The sequence below is a fragment of the Scomber scombrus genome, chromosome 21 (genome assembly GCF_963691925.1).
Source record: "Scomber scombrus chromosome 21, fScoSco1.1, whole genome shotgun sequence".
Taxonomy (NCBI): Eukaryota; Metazoa; Chordata; class Actinopteri; order Scombriformes; family Scombridae; genus Scomber; species Scomber scombrus.
This window is the reverse complement of record NC_084990.1, coordinates 6,353,553-6,371,789: the sequence shown is the minus strand read 5'-3', so window position 1 is coordinate 6,371,789 and position 18,237 is coordinate 6,353,553. Positions and strand designations below refer to the sequence as shown.

General features: G+C 39.4%; 4 protein-coding genes across 4 annotated transcripts in view; all 4 read left to right on the top strand.

Annotated features, from left to right (window-relative positions):
* The window catches only part of LOC134003624 (zinc transporter ZIP11-like), a 240,576-nt gene that overhangs the window by 169,364 nt on the left and 52,975 nt on the right, over window positions 1-18,237 (top strand). The window lies entirely within an intron of this gene.
* On the top strand, window positions 1,706-4,806 carry LOC134003062 (pepsin A-like). The gene is made up of 9 exons (XM_062442178.1): window positions 1,706-1,761; window positions 2,105-2,255; window positions 2,351-2,468; window positions 3,229-3,347; window positions 3,626-3,822; window positions 3,969-4,085; window positions 4,199-4,340; window positions 4,478-4,576; window positions 4,669-4,806. Exons 1-9 carry the CDS (start codon window positions 1,706-1,708, stop codon window positions 4,804-4,806), a joined length of 1,137 nt encoding a protein of 378 aa, XP_062298162.1.
* LOC134003061 (pepsin A-like) lies at window positions 9,852-12,823 on the top strand. The gene is made up of 9 exons (XM_062442177.1): window positions 9,852-9,907; window positions 10,204-10,354; window positions 10,451-10,568; window positions 11,249-11,367; window positions 11,643-11,839; window positions 11,986-12,102; window positions 12,216-12,357; window positions 12,495-12,593; window positions 12,686-12,823. The coding sequence occupies exons 1-9, from the start codon at window positions 9,852-9,854 to the stop codon at window positions 12,821-12,823; spliced, it is 1,137 nt and encodes a 378-aa protein (XP_062298161.1).
* Window positions 14,979-17,925, top strand: LOC134003051 (pepsin A-like). Its single transcript, XM_062442157.1, has 9 exons — window positions 14,979-15,034; window positions 15,366-15,516; window positions 15,613-15,730; window positions 16,376-16,494; window positions 16,771-16,967; window positions 17,088-17,204; window positions 17,318-17,459; window positions 17,597-17,695; window positions 17,788-17,925. Exons 1-9 carry the CDS (start codon window positions 14,979-14,981, stop codon window positions 17,923-17,925), a joined length of 1,137 nt encoding a protein of 378 aa, XP_062298141.1.

Here is an 18,237-nt window from a genome sequence, read left to right as displayed (position 1 = left end):
CCTCCATAAAACAATACTACCTCAGGGCCTGTCAATGACACCACTAATGGACTGAATCTGATTTTCAATCTCCATTTATTAATTTTTTTTCTTCCCCTAGCTGAGCTCAGTCATTCTTCTAGTATTCCCATGAAAAAAAAATGTAATAGTGGCAATACACTTTTCAATTTTGAATTTGTTACCAATTATTTCAAATAGAAAATGAGATTCTAGCCCTACTTTTTCAGATAAGTCATTTATTAAATTCAGTTATTGCAAAGTAAATGATGTTCTTTACTATGAAATAATTAACTCCTACTCTACATACCTGTGTAAGAAAGGCTGAATGTGCAAGTTATTTTTGTTAAACCAAAGGCCTCTTAACTGTACACATATTAAGGACAGTCAGGCTTTGAAAAGTCTGGTCCTTGTGCTGGTAGTGAAGAAAGACAAGAAAATGAGAGTAATACATATAAGATTTGTAAAAGCTGAACATTATCTTTAGGAAAGCGTTAAGATTTCACTGTTGTCCACTTCTTGGCACATGTTATCATACATTATTGTATTTTAAAGTGTTTCATATCTATGAATGCAGTTTTATGCTGATTAACTTTTGTAAGAGACATTGTGGAGGTCTTGCTCTGCAGAATAAAGACAAGTGACCAGATGGTCTGAAGGTGGGTGTATGTGTCAGTTGTAGTTCATTCATTCTTTCTGAACAGTACACTGATTTTCATTATCTGTTTAATTTAAGTGATAAGATGAGGTTATCAATATTATATCAACACATTTCATTTTAATCTATCTAAAGGAAAAGTCATGATGTGAGTAAACACATGATAACGTAGCAGCAAAAAAACAGTTGTTGCATATGCAAAGGTGACAGACTAACGTTGACTATGGATTTGATGTCTGACAATTATAAAATGATTTACATTTATATTTTGTTTAAGTTTTGACTAACACTACATTGACAATGCACATAAATGTCATTGGTGTGCAGTTTAGTTTTGGATTGGTTTTAATATTTCATTACACAATATATACATGGCATACTTGCAAAACATATGCACAATACAAATAAAAAATATATTAAAAATAAAAAATAAAGAGTATGTAGAGCTGTGTTATGTATTATTAGTATTAGTAGTATTATTTGAAAAAAAAACCAACAACAACAAAGCCATGGATTCATCCTGAAATGTATTTCTTGCATCACTTTTTGACTTTGTAGACCCTGTGTGGTGGCTTTTATCTGTTAGAACAGCAAATATTAAGCCCTGCAAGCTTTTTCCAGAAATGTGTGTACTTTACTTTAATCGGATAATTGACATTGTCCTGATGTCAACGATTTACTTTTTTGATTACTTATCATAACTTGAAATTTGCAGTGAAAACTTTTGTGTGTGCATTACCTTATCATTGTGTAATAGAAAATGTCAGGCCACCTGTATAAAAGAGGAATGCCTGCGTGGCATAGTCATTCAGGCTTTGGAGTCTACAGGTGAGTCTGAGTCCACTACAAGAGTTTTTGTTGTGCTTTTGTAGTCTGTAGGGCTTCACCGTAGTCTGTTATTGGATTTTTTGTGCACTCTGTGTATTAATAATACAATATTTCTCTTTTATTGATAGTGTATTGTAATTAAGCTTAGTTGCATGAACTTGATTTGTTATTTTGCTTCACTGAACTCGATTATCTTCTACAGTTGACAGAAACGCCAAGACAATGAAGTGGGCTTTTGTTCTGTGTGCTGTGGTGGCACTGTCTGAGTGCCTGCTCCAGTAAGTCAGCCTGACAACTCTAACACCACCCTGTACTTGTTCTATTCTTGATTTCTCTACAACATAAACTTCATCGGCTCCTCTAAAATAACCGCAGACACCCATGGCACTTAAATTAGCAAGTTTCCTTGTGTACTTTGGTGAAGAGGTAATTTGAATTTAAATGAAGAAAGCTTAGTCACACTCTGAAGAATAAGTCATATTTCCTGGCATACAAGTCATGTTCTCCTACCTGTGAGCATTGTACGATTTTTAGTTGGAATGACACACGAGCAAACAGGTAAATAAAAGGCTTACAAGTGTGGCTGAAAGTATTTAAAATGTGTAATTTGGTGAATTCTAGGGTCCCCCTGGAGAAGGGTAAGAGTGCTAGGGAGGCCCTGGAGGAGCAGGGTCTATGGGAAGAGTACAGGGTCAAGTACCCATACAACCCCATATCCAAGTTTGACCAGCGCTTTGCTGTGGCTGGTGAGCCCATGACCAACGATGCTGATGTGAGTAATGAGACTTACACTGATGAATGAATAGAACTTTGACAAATGGCTAATTTTGGTCACTGATAATCTTAATATCTCCTCTTAATCTCCAGCTGTGTTACTATGGAATCATCTCCATTGGAACTCCTCCTCAGTCCTTCAAGGTCATCTTTGACAGCGGCTCATCTAACCTGTGGGTGCCCTCCATCTACTGCAACAGCCCAGCCTGCAGTATGTAAAACTATACACCCATACATGTTTCTACATATTTAACAGTCACTTTGTTTGTTTTTTTGGCAGTTTGGTGACTATTTTGAAAGTATTTTGCAGTCTTCTTCCTCTCGCTTGGGAGGTTTTTTCAAATATTAAGAATTTACAGTTACTTGATATCTTTAGAAAATGATTTTAAGATTTTCATGTTAGGGTTGGGTATGTTATGTATTTGTGTAGTCCAATACTATCTGCCTTTTGTGTATTCTGGTAATTAATACTTTAACACACAAAAGGCACAGGGCAGACCACCCAGGTCCATAGGGATCCAGGTGCATATTGAAGATGGTAAAGAAAGAGATGACACTTACATCAAAGGAGAATATTTTTGCCCTGACCTAGGACTCAGAGGCATCCAAGAATTACTTTATATGGGGCAGGTATTGTGAGCAGCAGGCATTTTAACATGTCAAAGCAGGAAAATGACATTAATAACTCTAATGATGGATGAATCCCATCTAAGAAATTCCTGACCCTGGTATGGGTTCCGTGGAATAAGCCATTGCTAATTTTAATCAGTCAAAGTATCAGCAATGAAAAAGGTCTATTATAGACTGAAGAGAGTTCAAGATCCTCTGTGCTCTGTGAGGGTCCAAGTAGGCTTCAGATATGTCTATATCACAGACTTTGTAATTCCTTATGGCCAGATACACCCCAGCTTATATCAGGTGTTCTTAAGTCTTTTCTGTAACCCTTTTTCCGTACATCTCTACCTTCCCAGACAACCATCACAAGTTTAACCCTACCACCAGCAGCACCTACAGAAGGAATGGAGGATCTCTCAAGATCCAGTATGGCACAGGCAGCATGACTGGCATCCTTGGTTACGACACAGTGATGGTGAGAAATAAATGCAAACTGAAATGAAAAATGACTATTTACTTATCATTCTTATATACTGATCATTAATCTATCCAACTATGTTTAAAACAAAAAGATACAAAAATTCTGATAAAAAAACCCAAAACATATATATATATGTTACATTGTTATGTTCATGCATGTTGCACCAAAGATGTCAACAAACTCTGACAATCAAAGGAACATGTGCAGATTTCAAATTCAAAGATCCCATTTGTGATGTTAATCTCTGTACTGTCTTGATGTTTGGCTGTCAGGTCGGTGGACTTGCTGTGAGAAACCAGATCTTCGGCCTTAGTCAGACTGAAGCTCCCTTCATGCAGCACATGCGTGCTGATGGTATCCTGGGCCTGGCCTACCCACGTCTGTCTGCCTCTGGAGCTACTCCTGTCTTTGACAACATGATGAGGGAGGGCCTGGTCACCCAGGACATATTCTCTGTGTACCTCAGCCGGTAAGGACAGCCAAAGCTTTGTAGTATCTGATTTAATTATAGGAGTAGATTTCTCAATGTATATAATCAGATTTTTAAAGAAATTTTAACTGGGGGAGCAGTTGATTTCTAGTAGGTTTATCAGAAATTCTAATTTTCCTCCATAGTCACTCCCAGCAAGGCAGTGTGGTGACCTTTGGTGGTGTTGACCCCAACCACTACTATGGTCCCATCACCTGGATTCCCCTCTCCAATGAGCTGTACTGGCAGATCACAGTGGACAGGTAAAACGAAAGAAGCAGCCTCATAGGCCCGCCAAAATCCAGAACAAACTGATACTGTAGGCGGATGCACCTGATGTCTGTCTGATGCATTCTGCACTGTATGTCCCTTCTAGTGTTACTGTCAACGGTCAGGTTGTGGCTTGCAATGGTGGTTGCCAGGCTATTGTGGACACTGGCACTTCCCTGATCGTTGGACCTCAGAGCAGCATTAGCAACATCAACAGCCATGTGGGAGCTAGTAGCCAGAATGGAGACGTAAGTGCCAAAAGAGATGTTGGTGAACTGAGATTTCTGAGTAAAGCTAAACTGGACTCAAGGCTGAATACTAAAACCAAATGTTTTGACTCTCTTTATTCCCTTTTATTTTATTTTCTCACTCCCTCTGCTCTCAGTATCGTGTCGACTGTAACAACATTGCCCAAATGCCTGATGTGACCTTCCACATCCATGGACAGGAATTCACCATCCCAGCCTCTGCCTACGTCCGTCAGGTAAGTGTTTGTTTCCCTGCAGGACTTTATTTTTGCTCACCTCACTGTAGTCCCACTCCATCTGAAATTCTTCCCCTAAATCATTCCCACAGTCTCAGTACTATGGATGTCGCACTGGATTCGGCGGTGGAGGTGACAGCTTGTGGATCCTGGGTGATGTCTTCATCAGACAATACTATTCCATCTTCAGCAGAAGCCAGAATATGGTGGGTCTGGCCCAGGCTAGATAATCAACCTGATGTCATCTCATAAAAAAACCTTTTAACATTCATGTTTAGATCTATGTGTAATAGTAGGATTTCATGAACAATTGGTTAATAGTTCCTCTGTAAGACACATTTTTTCTTTTCCTATAAATGAGCACATTTTCTACACAATAAAGAGTTAAATAAATTTGACTGGTCGTGTGAAACTGTAAATGAATGTCTCAATAATAAGCTACTATAACATCTCCTGTAAGCTGTCAACCAAATAGAACACCTTCTTTGATGTGCTTTAAAATTATTGTATAGTATGTTCAACAGATTGCTCTTTCAACAAAGCAGACTGTCCTAAATCATTTTTCCTCCGTCCAGCACACTTCACATAAATCCTTGGTGTGTCACATAATGATCAGCATATTTAAAGCTCTTAGCTAACTTTACATTGGTACTGTGATGACAATAGCAAATATGGGAAGATGGTAAATACTAAAACATAGCCTAGTGTAAACATGGCATAAGTAAAGAAGAATCATAAATTCAGTGAATTAACTGAATGAGAAAAATCTATATGCTAACATTAGCCATCATAACCAACTGGTTATACCAGACCAAGTAAGGCTGTAGCAGCAAATCCCTATACTTACCGGAGCAATGGTGTGTTTTATTGCTTATGAATTCAACTTGTTTGTTAGAGAATGTATCCCTTCTTTCAAGACTCACACAGTTTCTGAACATGGAAGCTCATTCTTAACCTTTGGGAGTAGTATATCCAACAAAATTGATCAAAGGCACACTTACTCACAGTCTTCTTCAGTGAATTGATTTGGCTTAGGTGTCCTTACATGACGTCAGTGTGGAACTGCAGCCAAGTGATAACAGGTCATTTATGGAGGGCGTGGGGATGATTTCAACCCTTGACCCTGTCCAAAGGTGGTCATTCTCCAGCTTATTCACTTGTTCAGGTTCCTTGACATTTCACTGAAGTGTTGTCATACCCATGACTTGTTTGAAGAGACTGGCAAGATGTGTCAACAGTAAAGCCATGTAAAGGGGTCTCACCGGGTTGCTATCCTCATCTTATGTTAAGTTATGATTGGATCCTCATCATCTGCTCCTTGTAACCAGGGGCAGACTGGGACAAAAAAATCGGCCCTTGCATTTTGGACCAGACCGGTCCACCACATTGGATAACGCACACCTTTTCGGTCTCTTGAATGTGTATACCAACTGTACAACTCTTTAAAACCACGTATCTCCTCTCCCTCACTGACACATTCCTCTCTCTCGTCGACTCTCTCCTCTCTCTCACTAACACTCTCCTTTTCTGGGGATGCTATCTCAACCTAATTCAACAAAACATGAATAGAGACTGTGGGGTGAGGTTTTTGGGGGGTTTTGTACATAAGGATGCGGTCAGGTTCAGAATTATTGGATTCTCTGATCAACAGACACACAGCTGCATTGGCATAACACTTGCAAATGAACAACATGATGTCATTTTAAAAAGTGTGATTTTCTTTCATTGTAGTCTTTAGCCACCTAGGCTATATAAAAACTGCCCCAAACTCATTTTTTACAGTCCTAAAAAGTAGCTTAGCCTAGGCCTACAAGTCAAACAATTAATAGCCTAATAACGAAATCAGAATGCTGCCTGCTGACTCACTTTTCATGTTGGTGAGTGGGGGCTTCACATTTACAAATATGCCTAGAATTATTGGATTCTCTTGTAAAGAGGTGCACAGCTGCATTGGTATAACATAGGCAATAGACAAAATGATATAATTTTAAAAAGTGTGATTTTCATTAATTTCTGTACATTGTCCCTAACCACCTACATAAAAACTGCTTAACACATTTTTCCAGGGCCAAAAAGTAGCGTAGCCTTGGGCTGGACTACTATTCACCCCACAAACAATAATAGTCTAATAATGAAATTACAATGCTGGCCGCTGACTTACTGTTATTGTTGGTGAATGGTGGTTTTAAAAAGTGTTCTCACATTCAAGACTATTTAGTTCAGAATGGAAGACATAAAAGTACTAACCTAGGCTTATTTCCTCATCCAGTCAGTGTACACACAGTGTCTTATAAATAGCTGCTAGTGGTAAGGACGTTTGCTAATTTCACCTGCGTTTACAATACAAACTAACTTGGCCATAGAACATTAAATTATTAAATCATAATTCAATTATTTTATGGACGTTTTATCATTTAATCAGATTTACCAAGGGGCTGAGTTGCATTAGTCTACTCATTACATAGCCTTAGTGTTCTGAAAGCAGTCCAACTTACCGCAGGTTCTACTATATGCTCCTGTTGAGTGACACCACCACCACTGTCATCAGCCATGGGAGCTGATGAAGGCCCTACCATGGCAAACATGTCGCTCATTTTTGCACATTTGGCAGCGTTTGCTTGAAGTGCAAGTTTCTTTTTGTCTCACAGTTTCTCTGCACCTCCTTTACGTTTCCTCGCCATCCTACATTGCACTGACTGCACACACCGGCGCACCGAGCCAAAGGGAGGAGGTGTTTCATGACCATAGACTGTATATATAATGGACGTAACATCCGTGACGTCACCCATTGGTTTGTGGACTGCTGCTTGGAAGCGAATAGTTTCAGATCTGGGCAGCGGCATCTTGAAAATTTCCGGTGCATGCCGGGTAAAAAAAAACCACGGATTCTACTTATATGGGCATCAGGAGGAGCAAGAGGCGCCCTCCTGAACCTGTGAACCAATCAACCTGTCAATCACGACGTAGGCACGCCCTAATGCATACCCTGCTTTATCGTCAAATATAAAATCAGGGAGGCCAAAATTTCACAAATGAACATCATACTGCATTGAAGAAGGCTTTAAACTAGCGATTGAGACCATAAACACATTTTGAAAACGTTTACTGAGGTTAAAAATCAAGTGAGAAGTTGGTGAATTATCCATTGACTTGTATAGAGACGGAAGTCCTTTTGACACCAAAACGGTCGCCCCCTGGTGGCCTTTCGATAGAATGCAGTTTTAAGTTACTTCCGCGTTCGCATCATTTCAGAGGACCAGAACTCCCTGCCAGTTCATGAGATGATTGGGCCAGCCCTGTGTCAGTGAAGAAAATAACCAATGGGCCGCAGACCAGCGTGTTTCAAGGGCCGGTGGTTAGGAAACAAACTCTTGCGCTGACTTTTTATTTGCCGAATGCATTACGCAGGCAGGACCAAAGTGAAAGGGGTCTGTGTTTAAAAATGTGATTGGGCCAGCCAAGTGTCATTCGGGCTGCTGATCTACTGGTTTTATGGGCCGGTCAGACCAATATATAAATGTTTTAAAAAGTATCGGGACAGTCAGGCTAAATAGCGCGTCGGCCCACTGGGAAAAGGCTTGGTTTGCCAGATGGCCAGTCCGTCCCTTCTTGTAACTGATGGCTTTAAGTGCTCCTTTAATCCCTACATGTCACTGTCTCTATCCCCTTCCTCACTGATTAAAGTTAACAAGTGGGCCTTTGAGTTTTGATTGTTTTCAATTTTGAATTTGTTACCAATTATTTCAAATAGAAAATGAGATTCTAGCCCTACTTTTTCCAGATAAGTCATTTTTTAAATTCAGTTATTGCAAAGTAAATGATTAAAAAAAGTAAATGATGTTCTTTACTATGAAATAATTAACTCTTACTCTACATACCTGTGTAAGAAATGCTGAATGTGCAAGTTATTTTTGTTAAACCAAAAGCCTCTTGAATGTACACATATTAAGGACAGTCAGGCTTTGAAAAGCCTGGTCCTTGTGCTGGTAGTGAAGAAAGACAAGAAAATGAGAGTAATACATATAATATTTGTAAAAGCTGAACATTATCTTTAGGAAAGCAATAAGATTTCACTGTTGTCCACTTCTTGGCACACGTTATCATACATTATTGTACTTTACAGTGTTTCATATCTATAAATGCAGTTTTATGCTGATTAACTTTTGTAAGAGACATTGTGGAGGTCTTGCTCTGCAGAATAAAGACAAGTGACCAGATGGTCTGAAGGTGGGTGTATGTGTCAGTTGTAGTTCATTCATTCTTTCTGAACAGTACACTGATTTTCATTCATCTGTTTAATTTAAGTGATAAGATGAGGTTATCAATATTATATCAACACATTTCATTTTAATCTATCTTAAGGAAAAGTCATGATGTGAGTAAACACATGATAACGTAGCAGCAAACACAGTTTTTGCTTAGAAACACATGCAAAGGTGACAGACTAAGGTTGACTATGGATTTGATGTCTGACAATTATAAAATGATTTATATTAAATATTTTGTTAAGTTTTGACTAACACTACATGGACAATGCACACAAATGTCATTGGTGTGCAGTTTTGGATTGGTTTTAATATTTCATTACACAATATATACATGGCATACTTGCAAAACATATGCACAATACAAATAAAAAATATATTAAAAATAAAAAATAAAGAGTATGTAGAGCTGTGTTATGTATTATTAGTATTAGTAGTATTATTTGAAAAAAAACCAACAACAACAAAGCCATGGATTCATCCTGAAATGTATTTCTTACATTACTTTTTGACTTTGTAGACCCTGTGTGGTGGCTTTTATCTGTTAGAACAGCAAATATTAAGCCCTGCAAACTTTTGCAGAAGTTTGTGTACTTTACTTTATTCGGATAATTGACATTGTCCTGAGGTCAACGATTTACTTTTTTGATTACTTATCATAACTTGAAATTTGCAGTGAAAACTTTTGTGTGTGCATTACCTTATCATTGTGTAATAGAAAATGTCAGGCCACCTGTATAAAAGAGGATGCCTGCATGGTATAGGCATTCAGGCTTTGGAGTCTACAGGTGAGTCTGAGTCCACTACAAGAGTTTTTGTTGTGCTTTTGTAGTCTGTAGGGCTTCACCGTAGTCTGTTATTGGATTTTTTGTGCACTCAGTGTATTAATAATACAATATTTCTCTTTTATTGATAGTGTATTGTAATTAAGCTTAGTTGCATGAGCTTGATTTGTTATTTTGCTTCACTGAACTCGATTATCTTCTACAGTTGACAGAAACGCCAAGACAATGAAGTGGGCTTTTGTTCTGTGTGCTGTGGTAGCACTGTCTGAGTGCCTGCTCCAGTAAGTCAGCCTGACAACTCTAACACCACCCTGTACTTGTTCTATTCTTGATTTCTCTACAACATAAACTTCAGGTCTTTCCTTGTATACTTTGGTGAAGAGGTAATTTGAATTTAAATGAAGAAAGCTTAGTCACACTGTGAAGAATAAGTCATATTTCCTGGCATACAAGTCATGGTCTCCTACCTGTGAGCATTGTACGGTTTTTAGTTGGAATGACACACGAGCAACAGGTAAATAAAAGGCTTACAAGTGTAGCTGAAAGTATTTAAAATGTGTCATTTGGTGAATTCTAGGGTCCCCCTGGAGAAGGGTAAGAGTGCCAGGGAGGCCCTGGAGGAGCAGGGTCTATGGGAAGAGTACAGGGTCAAGTACCCATACAACCCCATATCCAAGTTTGACCAGCGCTTTGCTGTGGCTGGTGAGCCCATGACCAACGATGCTGATGTGAGTAATGAGACTTACACTGATGAATGAATAGAAACTTTGACAAATGGCTAATTTTGGTCACTGATAATCTTAATATCTCCTCTTAATCTCCAGCTGTGTTACTATGGAATCATCTCCATTGGAACTCCTCCTCAGTCCTTCAAGGTCATCTTTGACAGCGGCTCATCTAACCTGTGGGTGCCCTCCATCTACTGCAACAGCCCAGCCTGCAGTATGTAAAACTATACACCCATACATGTTTCTACACATTTAACAGTCACATTGTTTGGTTTTTTGCCAGTTTGGTGACCATTTTGAAAGTATTTTGCAGTCTTCTGCCTCTCGCTTGGGAGGTTTTTCAAATATTAAGAATTTACAGTTACTTGATATCTTTAGAAAATTATTTTAAGATTTTCCTGTTAGGGTTGGGTATGTTATGTATTTGTGTAGTCCAATACTGAGATGACACTTACATCAAAGGAGGATATTTTTTGCCCTGACCTAGGACTCAGAGGCATCCAAGAATGACTTTATATGGGGCAGGTATTGTGAGCAGCAGGCATTTTAACATGTCAAAGCAGGAAAAACACAGGTGCAATGACATTCACAAATCTAATGATGGATGAATCCCATCTACCAAATTCCTGACCCTGGTATGGCTTCAGTGGAATAAGCCATTGCTAATTTTAATCTGTTCCACTTTTCCTGCTATATGATAAGTCAAAATATCAGCAATGAAAAAGGTCTATTGTAGACTGAAGAGAGTTCAAGATCCAGCTCTGTGAGGGTCCAAGTAGGCTTCAGCTATATCACAGACTTTGTAATTCCTTATGGCCAGATACACCACAGTTTATATCAGGTCTTCTTAAGTCTTTTCTGTAAACCTTTTTCCATACATCTCTACCTTCCCAGACAACCATGACAAGTTTAACCCCACCACCAGCAGCACCTACAAAAGGAATGGAGGATCTCTCAAGATCCAGTATGGCACAGGCAGCATGACTGGCATCCTTGGATACGACACAGTGACGGTGAGAAATAAATGCAAACTGAAATGAAAAATGACTATTTACTTATCATTCTTATATACTGATCATTAATCTATCCAACTATGTTTAAAACAAAAAGATACAAAAATTCTGATAAAAAACCCAAAACAAATATATATGTTGCATTGTTATGTTCATGCATGTTGCACCAAAGATGTCGACAAACTCTGAAAATCAAAGGAACATGTGCAGATTTCGAATTCAAAGATCCCATTTGAGATGTTAATCTCTGTACTGTCTTGATGTTTGGCTGTCAGGTCGGTGGACTTGCTGTGAGAAACCAGATCTTCGGCCTTAGTCAGACTGAAGCTCCCTTCATGCAGCACATGCGTGCTGATGGTATCCTGGGCCTGGCCTACCCACGTCTGTCTGCCTCTGGAGCTACTCCTGTCTTTGACAACATGATGAGGGAGGGCCTGGTCACCCAGGACATATTCTCTGTGTACCTGAGCCGGTAAGGACAGCCAAAGCTTTGTAGTATCTGATATAATTATAGGAGTAGATTTCTCAATGTATATAATCAGATTTTTAAAGAAATTTTAACTGGGGGAGCAGTTGATTTCTAGTAGGTTTATCAGAAATTCTAATTTTCCTCCATAGTCACTCCCAGCAAGGCAGTGTGGTGACCTTTGGTGGTGTTGACCCCAACCACTACTATGGTCCCATCACCTGGATTCCCCTCTCCAATGAGCTGTACTGGCAGATCACAGTGGACAGGTAAAACGAAAGAAGCAGCCTCATAGGCCCGCCAAAATCCAGACCAAACTGATACTGTAGGCGGATGCACCTGATGTCTGTCTGATGCATTCTGTACTGTATGTCCCTTCTAGTGTTACTGTCAATGGTCAGGTTGTGGCTTGCAATGGTGGTTGCCAGGCTATTGTGGACACTGGCACTTCCCTGATCGTTGGACCTCAGAGCAGCATTAGCAACATCAACAGCCATGTGGGAGCTAGTAGCCAGAATGGAGACGTAAGTGCCCAAAGAGATGTTGGTGAACTGAGATTTCTGAGTAAAGCTAAACTGGACTCAAAGCTGAATACTAATACCAAATGTTTTGACTCTCTTTATTCCCTTTTATGTTATTTTCTCACTCCCTCTGCTCTCAGTATCGTGTCGACTGTAACAACATTGCCCAAATGCCTGATGTGACCTTCCACATCCATGGACAGGAATTCACCATCCCAGCCTCTGCCTACGTCCGTCAGGTAAGTGTTTGTTTCCCTGCAGGACTTTATTTTTGCTCACCTCACTGTAGTCGCACTCCATCTTAAATTCTTCCCCTAAATCATTCCCACAGTCTCAGTACTATGGATGTCGCACTGGATTCGGCGGTGGAGGTGACAGCTTGTGGATCCTGGGTGATGTCTTCATCAGACAATACTATTCCATCTTCAGCAGAAGCCAGAATATGGTGGGTCTGGCCCAGGCTAGATAATCAACCTGATGTCATCTCATAAAAAAAACCTTTTAACATTCATGTTTAGATCTATGTGTAATAGTAGGATTTCATGAACAATTGGTTAATAGTTCCTCTGTAAGACACATTTTTTCTTTTCCTATAAATGAGCACATTTTCTACACAATAAAGAGTTAAATAAATTTGAATGGTCGTGTGAAACTGTAAATGAATGTCTCAATAATAAGCTACTAAAACATCTCCTGTAAGCTGTCAACCAAATAGAACACCTTCTTTGATGTGCTTTAAAATTATTGTACAGTATGTTCAACAGATTGCTCTTTCAACAAAGCAGACTGTCCTAAATCATTTTTCCTCGGTCCAGCACACTTCACATAAATCCTTGGTGTGTCACATAATGATCAGCATATTTAAAGCTCTTAGCTAACTTTACATTGGTACTGTGATGACAATAGCAAATATGGGAAGATGGTAAATACTAAAACATAGCCTAGTGTAAACATGGCATAAGTCAAGAAGAATCATAAATTCAGTGAATTAACTGAATGAGAAAAATCTATATGCTAACATTAGCCATCATAACCAACTGGTTATACCAGACCAAGTAAGGCTGTAGCAGCAAATCCCTATACTTACCGGAGCAATGGTGTGTTTTATTGCTTATGAATTCAACTTGTTTGTTAGAGAATGTATCCCTTCTTTCAAGACTCACACAGTTTCTGAACATGGAAGCTCATTCTTAACCTTTGGGAGTAGTATATCCAACAAAATTGATCAAAGGCACACTTACTCACAGTCTTCTTCAGTGAATTTATTTGGCTCAGGCGTCCTTACATGACGTCAGTGTGGAACTGCAGCCAAGTGACAACAGGTCATTTATGGAGGGCGTGTGGACGATTTTAACCCTTGACCCTGTCCAAAGGTGGTCATTCTCCTGCTTATTCACTTGTTCAGGTTCCTTGACATTTCACTGAAGTGTTGTCATACCCATGACTTGTTTGAAGAGACTGGCAAGATGTGTCAACAGTAAAGCCATGTAAAGGGGTCTCACCGGGTTGCTATCCTCATCTTATGTTAAGTTATGATTGGATCCTCATCATCTGCTCCTTGTAACCAGGGGCAGACTGGGACAAAAAAATCGGCCCTGGCATTTTAGACCAGACCGGCCCACCACATTCAATAACGCACACCTTTTCGGTCTCTTGAATGTGTATAGTTCTTGACTAAAGTTTTGACTAACACTACATTGACAATGCACACAAATGTCATTGGTGTGCAGTTTTGGATTGGTTTTAATATTTCATTACACAATATATACATGGCATACTTGCAAAACATATGCAAAATACAATTAAAAAATATATTAGAAACACAAAATAAAGAGTCTGTAGAACTGTGGTATGTAAAAAACAAAACAAAAACAAAGATCAACTATTAATAATGGTTTTAAAAAAACTTACCACAATGTCAGGGCAAACGTTTAGAATAAAATTTAAAATAAATGAAGTAAAATGAGTATGAAAAAGCATGAAATAAACGAAATATTATGCATATGATTGAAACATTACTCAAAGTTAAACAAAACAAACAAAAAACAGTTAAATTTGAAAAAAAACAACAACAACAAAGCCATGGATTAATCCTGAAATGTATTTCTTACATCACTTTTTTGACTTTGTAGACCCTGTGTGGTGGCTTTTATCTGTTAGAACAGCAAATATTAAGCCCTGCAAGCTTTTTCCAGAAATGTGTGTACTTTACTTTAATCGGATAATTGACATTGTCCTGAGGTCAACGATTTACTTTTTTGATTACTTATCATAACTTGAAATTTGCAGTGAAAACTTTTGTGTGTGCATTACCTTATCATTGTGTAATAGAAAATGTCAGGCCACCTGTATAAAAGAGGAATGCCTGCGTGGCATAGTCATTCAGGCTTTGGAGTCTACAGGTGAGTCTGAGTCCACTACAAGAGTTTTTGTTGTGCTTTTGTAGTCTGTAGGGCTTCACCGTAGTCTGTTATTGGATTTTTTGTGCACTCTGTGTATTAATAATACAATATTTCTCTTTTATTGATAGTGTATTGTAATTAAGCTTAGTTGCACGAGCTTGATTTGTTATTTTGCTTCACTGAACTCGATTATCTTCTACAGTTGACAGAAACGCCAAGACAATGAAGTGGGCTTTTGTTCTGTGTGCTGTGGTGGCACTGTCTGAGTGCCTGCTCCAGTAAGTCAGCCTGACAACTCTAACACCACCCTGTACTTGTTCTATTCTTGATTTCTCTACAACATAAACTTCATCGGCTCCTCTAAAATAACTGCAGACACCTATGGCACTTAAATTAGCAAGTTTCAGGTCTTTCCTTGTGTACTTTGGTGAAGAGGTAATTTGAATTTAAATGAAGAAAGCTTAGTCACACTGTGAAGAATAAGTCATGTTCTCCTACCTGTGAGCATTGTACGATTTTTAGTTGGAATGACACACGAGCAAACAGGTAAATAAAAGGCTTACAAGTGTAGCTGAAAGTATTTAAAATGTGTAATTTGGTGAATTCTAGGGTCCCCCTGGAGAAGGGTAAGAGTGCCAGGGAGGCCCTGGAGGAGCAGGGTCTATGGGAAGAGTACAGGGTCAAGTACCCATACAACCCCATGTCCAAGTTTGACCAGCGCTTTGCTGTGGCTGGTGAGCCCATGACCAACGATGCTGATGTGAGTAATGAGACTTACACTGATGAATGAATAGAAACTTTGACAAATGGCTAATTTTGGTCACTGATAATCTTAATATCTCCTCTTAATCTCCAGCTGGCTTACTATGGAATCATCTCCATTGGAACTCCTCCTCAGTCCTTCAAGGTCATCTTTGACAGCGGCTCATCTAACCTGTGGGTGCCCTCCATCTACTGCAACAGCCCAGCCTGCAGTATGTAAAACTATACACCCATACATGTTTCTACATATTTAACAGTCACATTGTTTGGTTTTTTGCCAGTTTGGTGACCATTTTGAAAGTATTTTGCAGTCTTCTGCCTCTCGCTTGGGAGGTTTTTCAAATATTAAGAATTTACAGTTACTTGATATCTTTAGATTTTCCTGTTAGGGTTGGGTATGTTATGTATTTGTGTAGTCCAATACTGAGATGACACTTACATCAAAGGAGGATATTTTTTGCCCTGACCTAGGACTCAGAGGCATCCAAGAATTACTTTATATGGGGCAGGTATTGTGAGCAGCAGGCATTTTAACATGTCAAAGCAGGAAAATGACATTAATAACTCTAATGATGGATGAATCCCATCTACCAAATTCCTGACCCTGGTATGGGTTCCGTCGAATAAGCCATTGCTAACCTTAATCTGTTCCACTTTTCCTGCTATATGATAAGTCAAAATATCGGCAATGAAAAAGTTCTATTATAGACTGAAGAGAGTTCAAGATCCAGCTCTGTGAGGGTCGAAGTAGGCTTCAGATATGGCTATATCACAGACTTTGTAATTACTTATGGCCAGATACACCACAGCTTAAGTCTTTTCTGTAACCCTTTTTCCGTACATCTCTACCTTCCCAGACAACCATGACAAGTTTAACCCCACCACCAGCAGCACCTACAAAAGGAATGGAGGATCTCTCAAGATCCAGTATGGCACAGGCAGCATGACTGGCATCCTTGGATACGACACAGTGACGGTGAGAAATAAATGCAAACTGAAATGAAAAATGACTATTTACTTATCATTCTTATATACTGGTCATTAATCTATCCAACTATGTTTAAAACAAAAAGATACAAAGATTCTGATAAAAAAAAAAAAAACATACATATATATGTTGCATTGTTATGTTCATGCATGTTGCACCAAAGATGTCAACAAACTCTGAAAATCAAAGGAACGTGCAGATTTCGAATTCAAAGATCCCATTTGTGATGTTAATCTCTGTACTGTCTTGATGTTTGGCTGTCAGGTCGGTGGACTTGCTGTGAGAAACCAGATCTTCGGCCTTAGTCAGACTGAAGCTCCCTTCATGCAGCACATGCATGCTGATGGTATCCTGGGCCTGGCCTACCCACGTCTGTCTGCCTCTGGAGCTACTCCTGTCTTTGACAACATGATGAGGGAGGGCCTGGTCACCCAGGACATATTCTCTGTGTACCTGAGCCGGTAAGGACAGCCAAAGCTTTGTAGTATCTGATGTATATAATCAGATTTTTAAAGAAATTTTAACTGGGGGAGCAGTTGATTTCTAGTAGGTTTATCAGAAATTCTAATTTTCCTCCATAGTCACTCCCAGCAAGGCAGTGTGGTGACCTTTGGTGGTGTTGACCCCAACCACTACTATGGTCCCATCACCTGGATTCCCCTCTCCAGTGAGCGGTACTGGCAGATCACAGTGGACAGGTAAAACGAAAGAAGCAGCCTCATAGGCCCGCCAAAATCCAGACCAAACTGATACTGTAGGCGGATGCACCTGATGTCTGTCTGATGCATTCTGCACTGTATGTCCCTTCTAGTGTTACTGTCAATGGTCAGGTTGTGGCTTGCAATGGTGGTTGCCAGGCTATTGTGGACACTGGCACTTCCCTGATCGTTGGACCTCAGAGCAGCATTCGCAACATCAACAGCCATGTGGGAGCTAGTAGTCAGAATGGAGACGTAAGTGCCAAAAGAGATGTTGGTGAACTGAGATTTCTGAGTAAAGCTAAACTGGACTCAAAGCTGAATACTAAAACCAAATGTTTTGACTCTCTTTATTCCCTTTTATTTTATTTTCTCACTCCCTCTGCTCTCAGCATCGTGTCGACTGTAACAACATTGCCCAAATGCCTGATGTGACCTTCCACATCCATGGACAGGAATTCACCATCCCAGCCTCTGCCTACGCCCGAGAGGTAAGTGTTTGTTTCCCTGCAGGACTTTATTTTTGCTCACCTCACTGTAGTCCCACTACATCTGAAATTCTTCTCCTAAATCATTCCCACAGTCTCAGTACTATGGATGTCGCACTTCATTCGGCAGTGGAGGTGACAGCTTGTGGATCCTGGGTGATGTCTTCATCAGACAATACTATTCCATCTTCAGCAGAAGCCAGAATATGGTGGGTCTGGCCCAGGCTAGATAATCAACCTGATGTCATCTCATAAAAAAACCTTTTAAATTTCATGTTTAGACCTATGTGTAATAGTAGGATTTCATGAGCAATTGGTTAATAGTTCCTCTGTAAGACACATTTGTTCATTTCCTATAAATGAGCAAATTTCCAATACAATAAAGAGTTAAATAAATTTGACTGGTCGTGTGAAACTGTAAATGAATGTCTCAATAATAAGCTACTATAACATCTCCTGTAAGCTGTCAACCAAATGGAACACCTTCTTTGGTGTGTTTTGAACTTATGGCGCTTTTCCACTACACAGTTCCAGCAAGGCTCGCC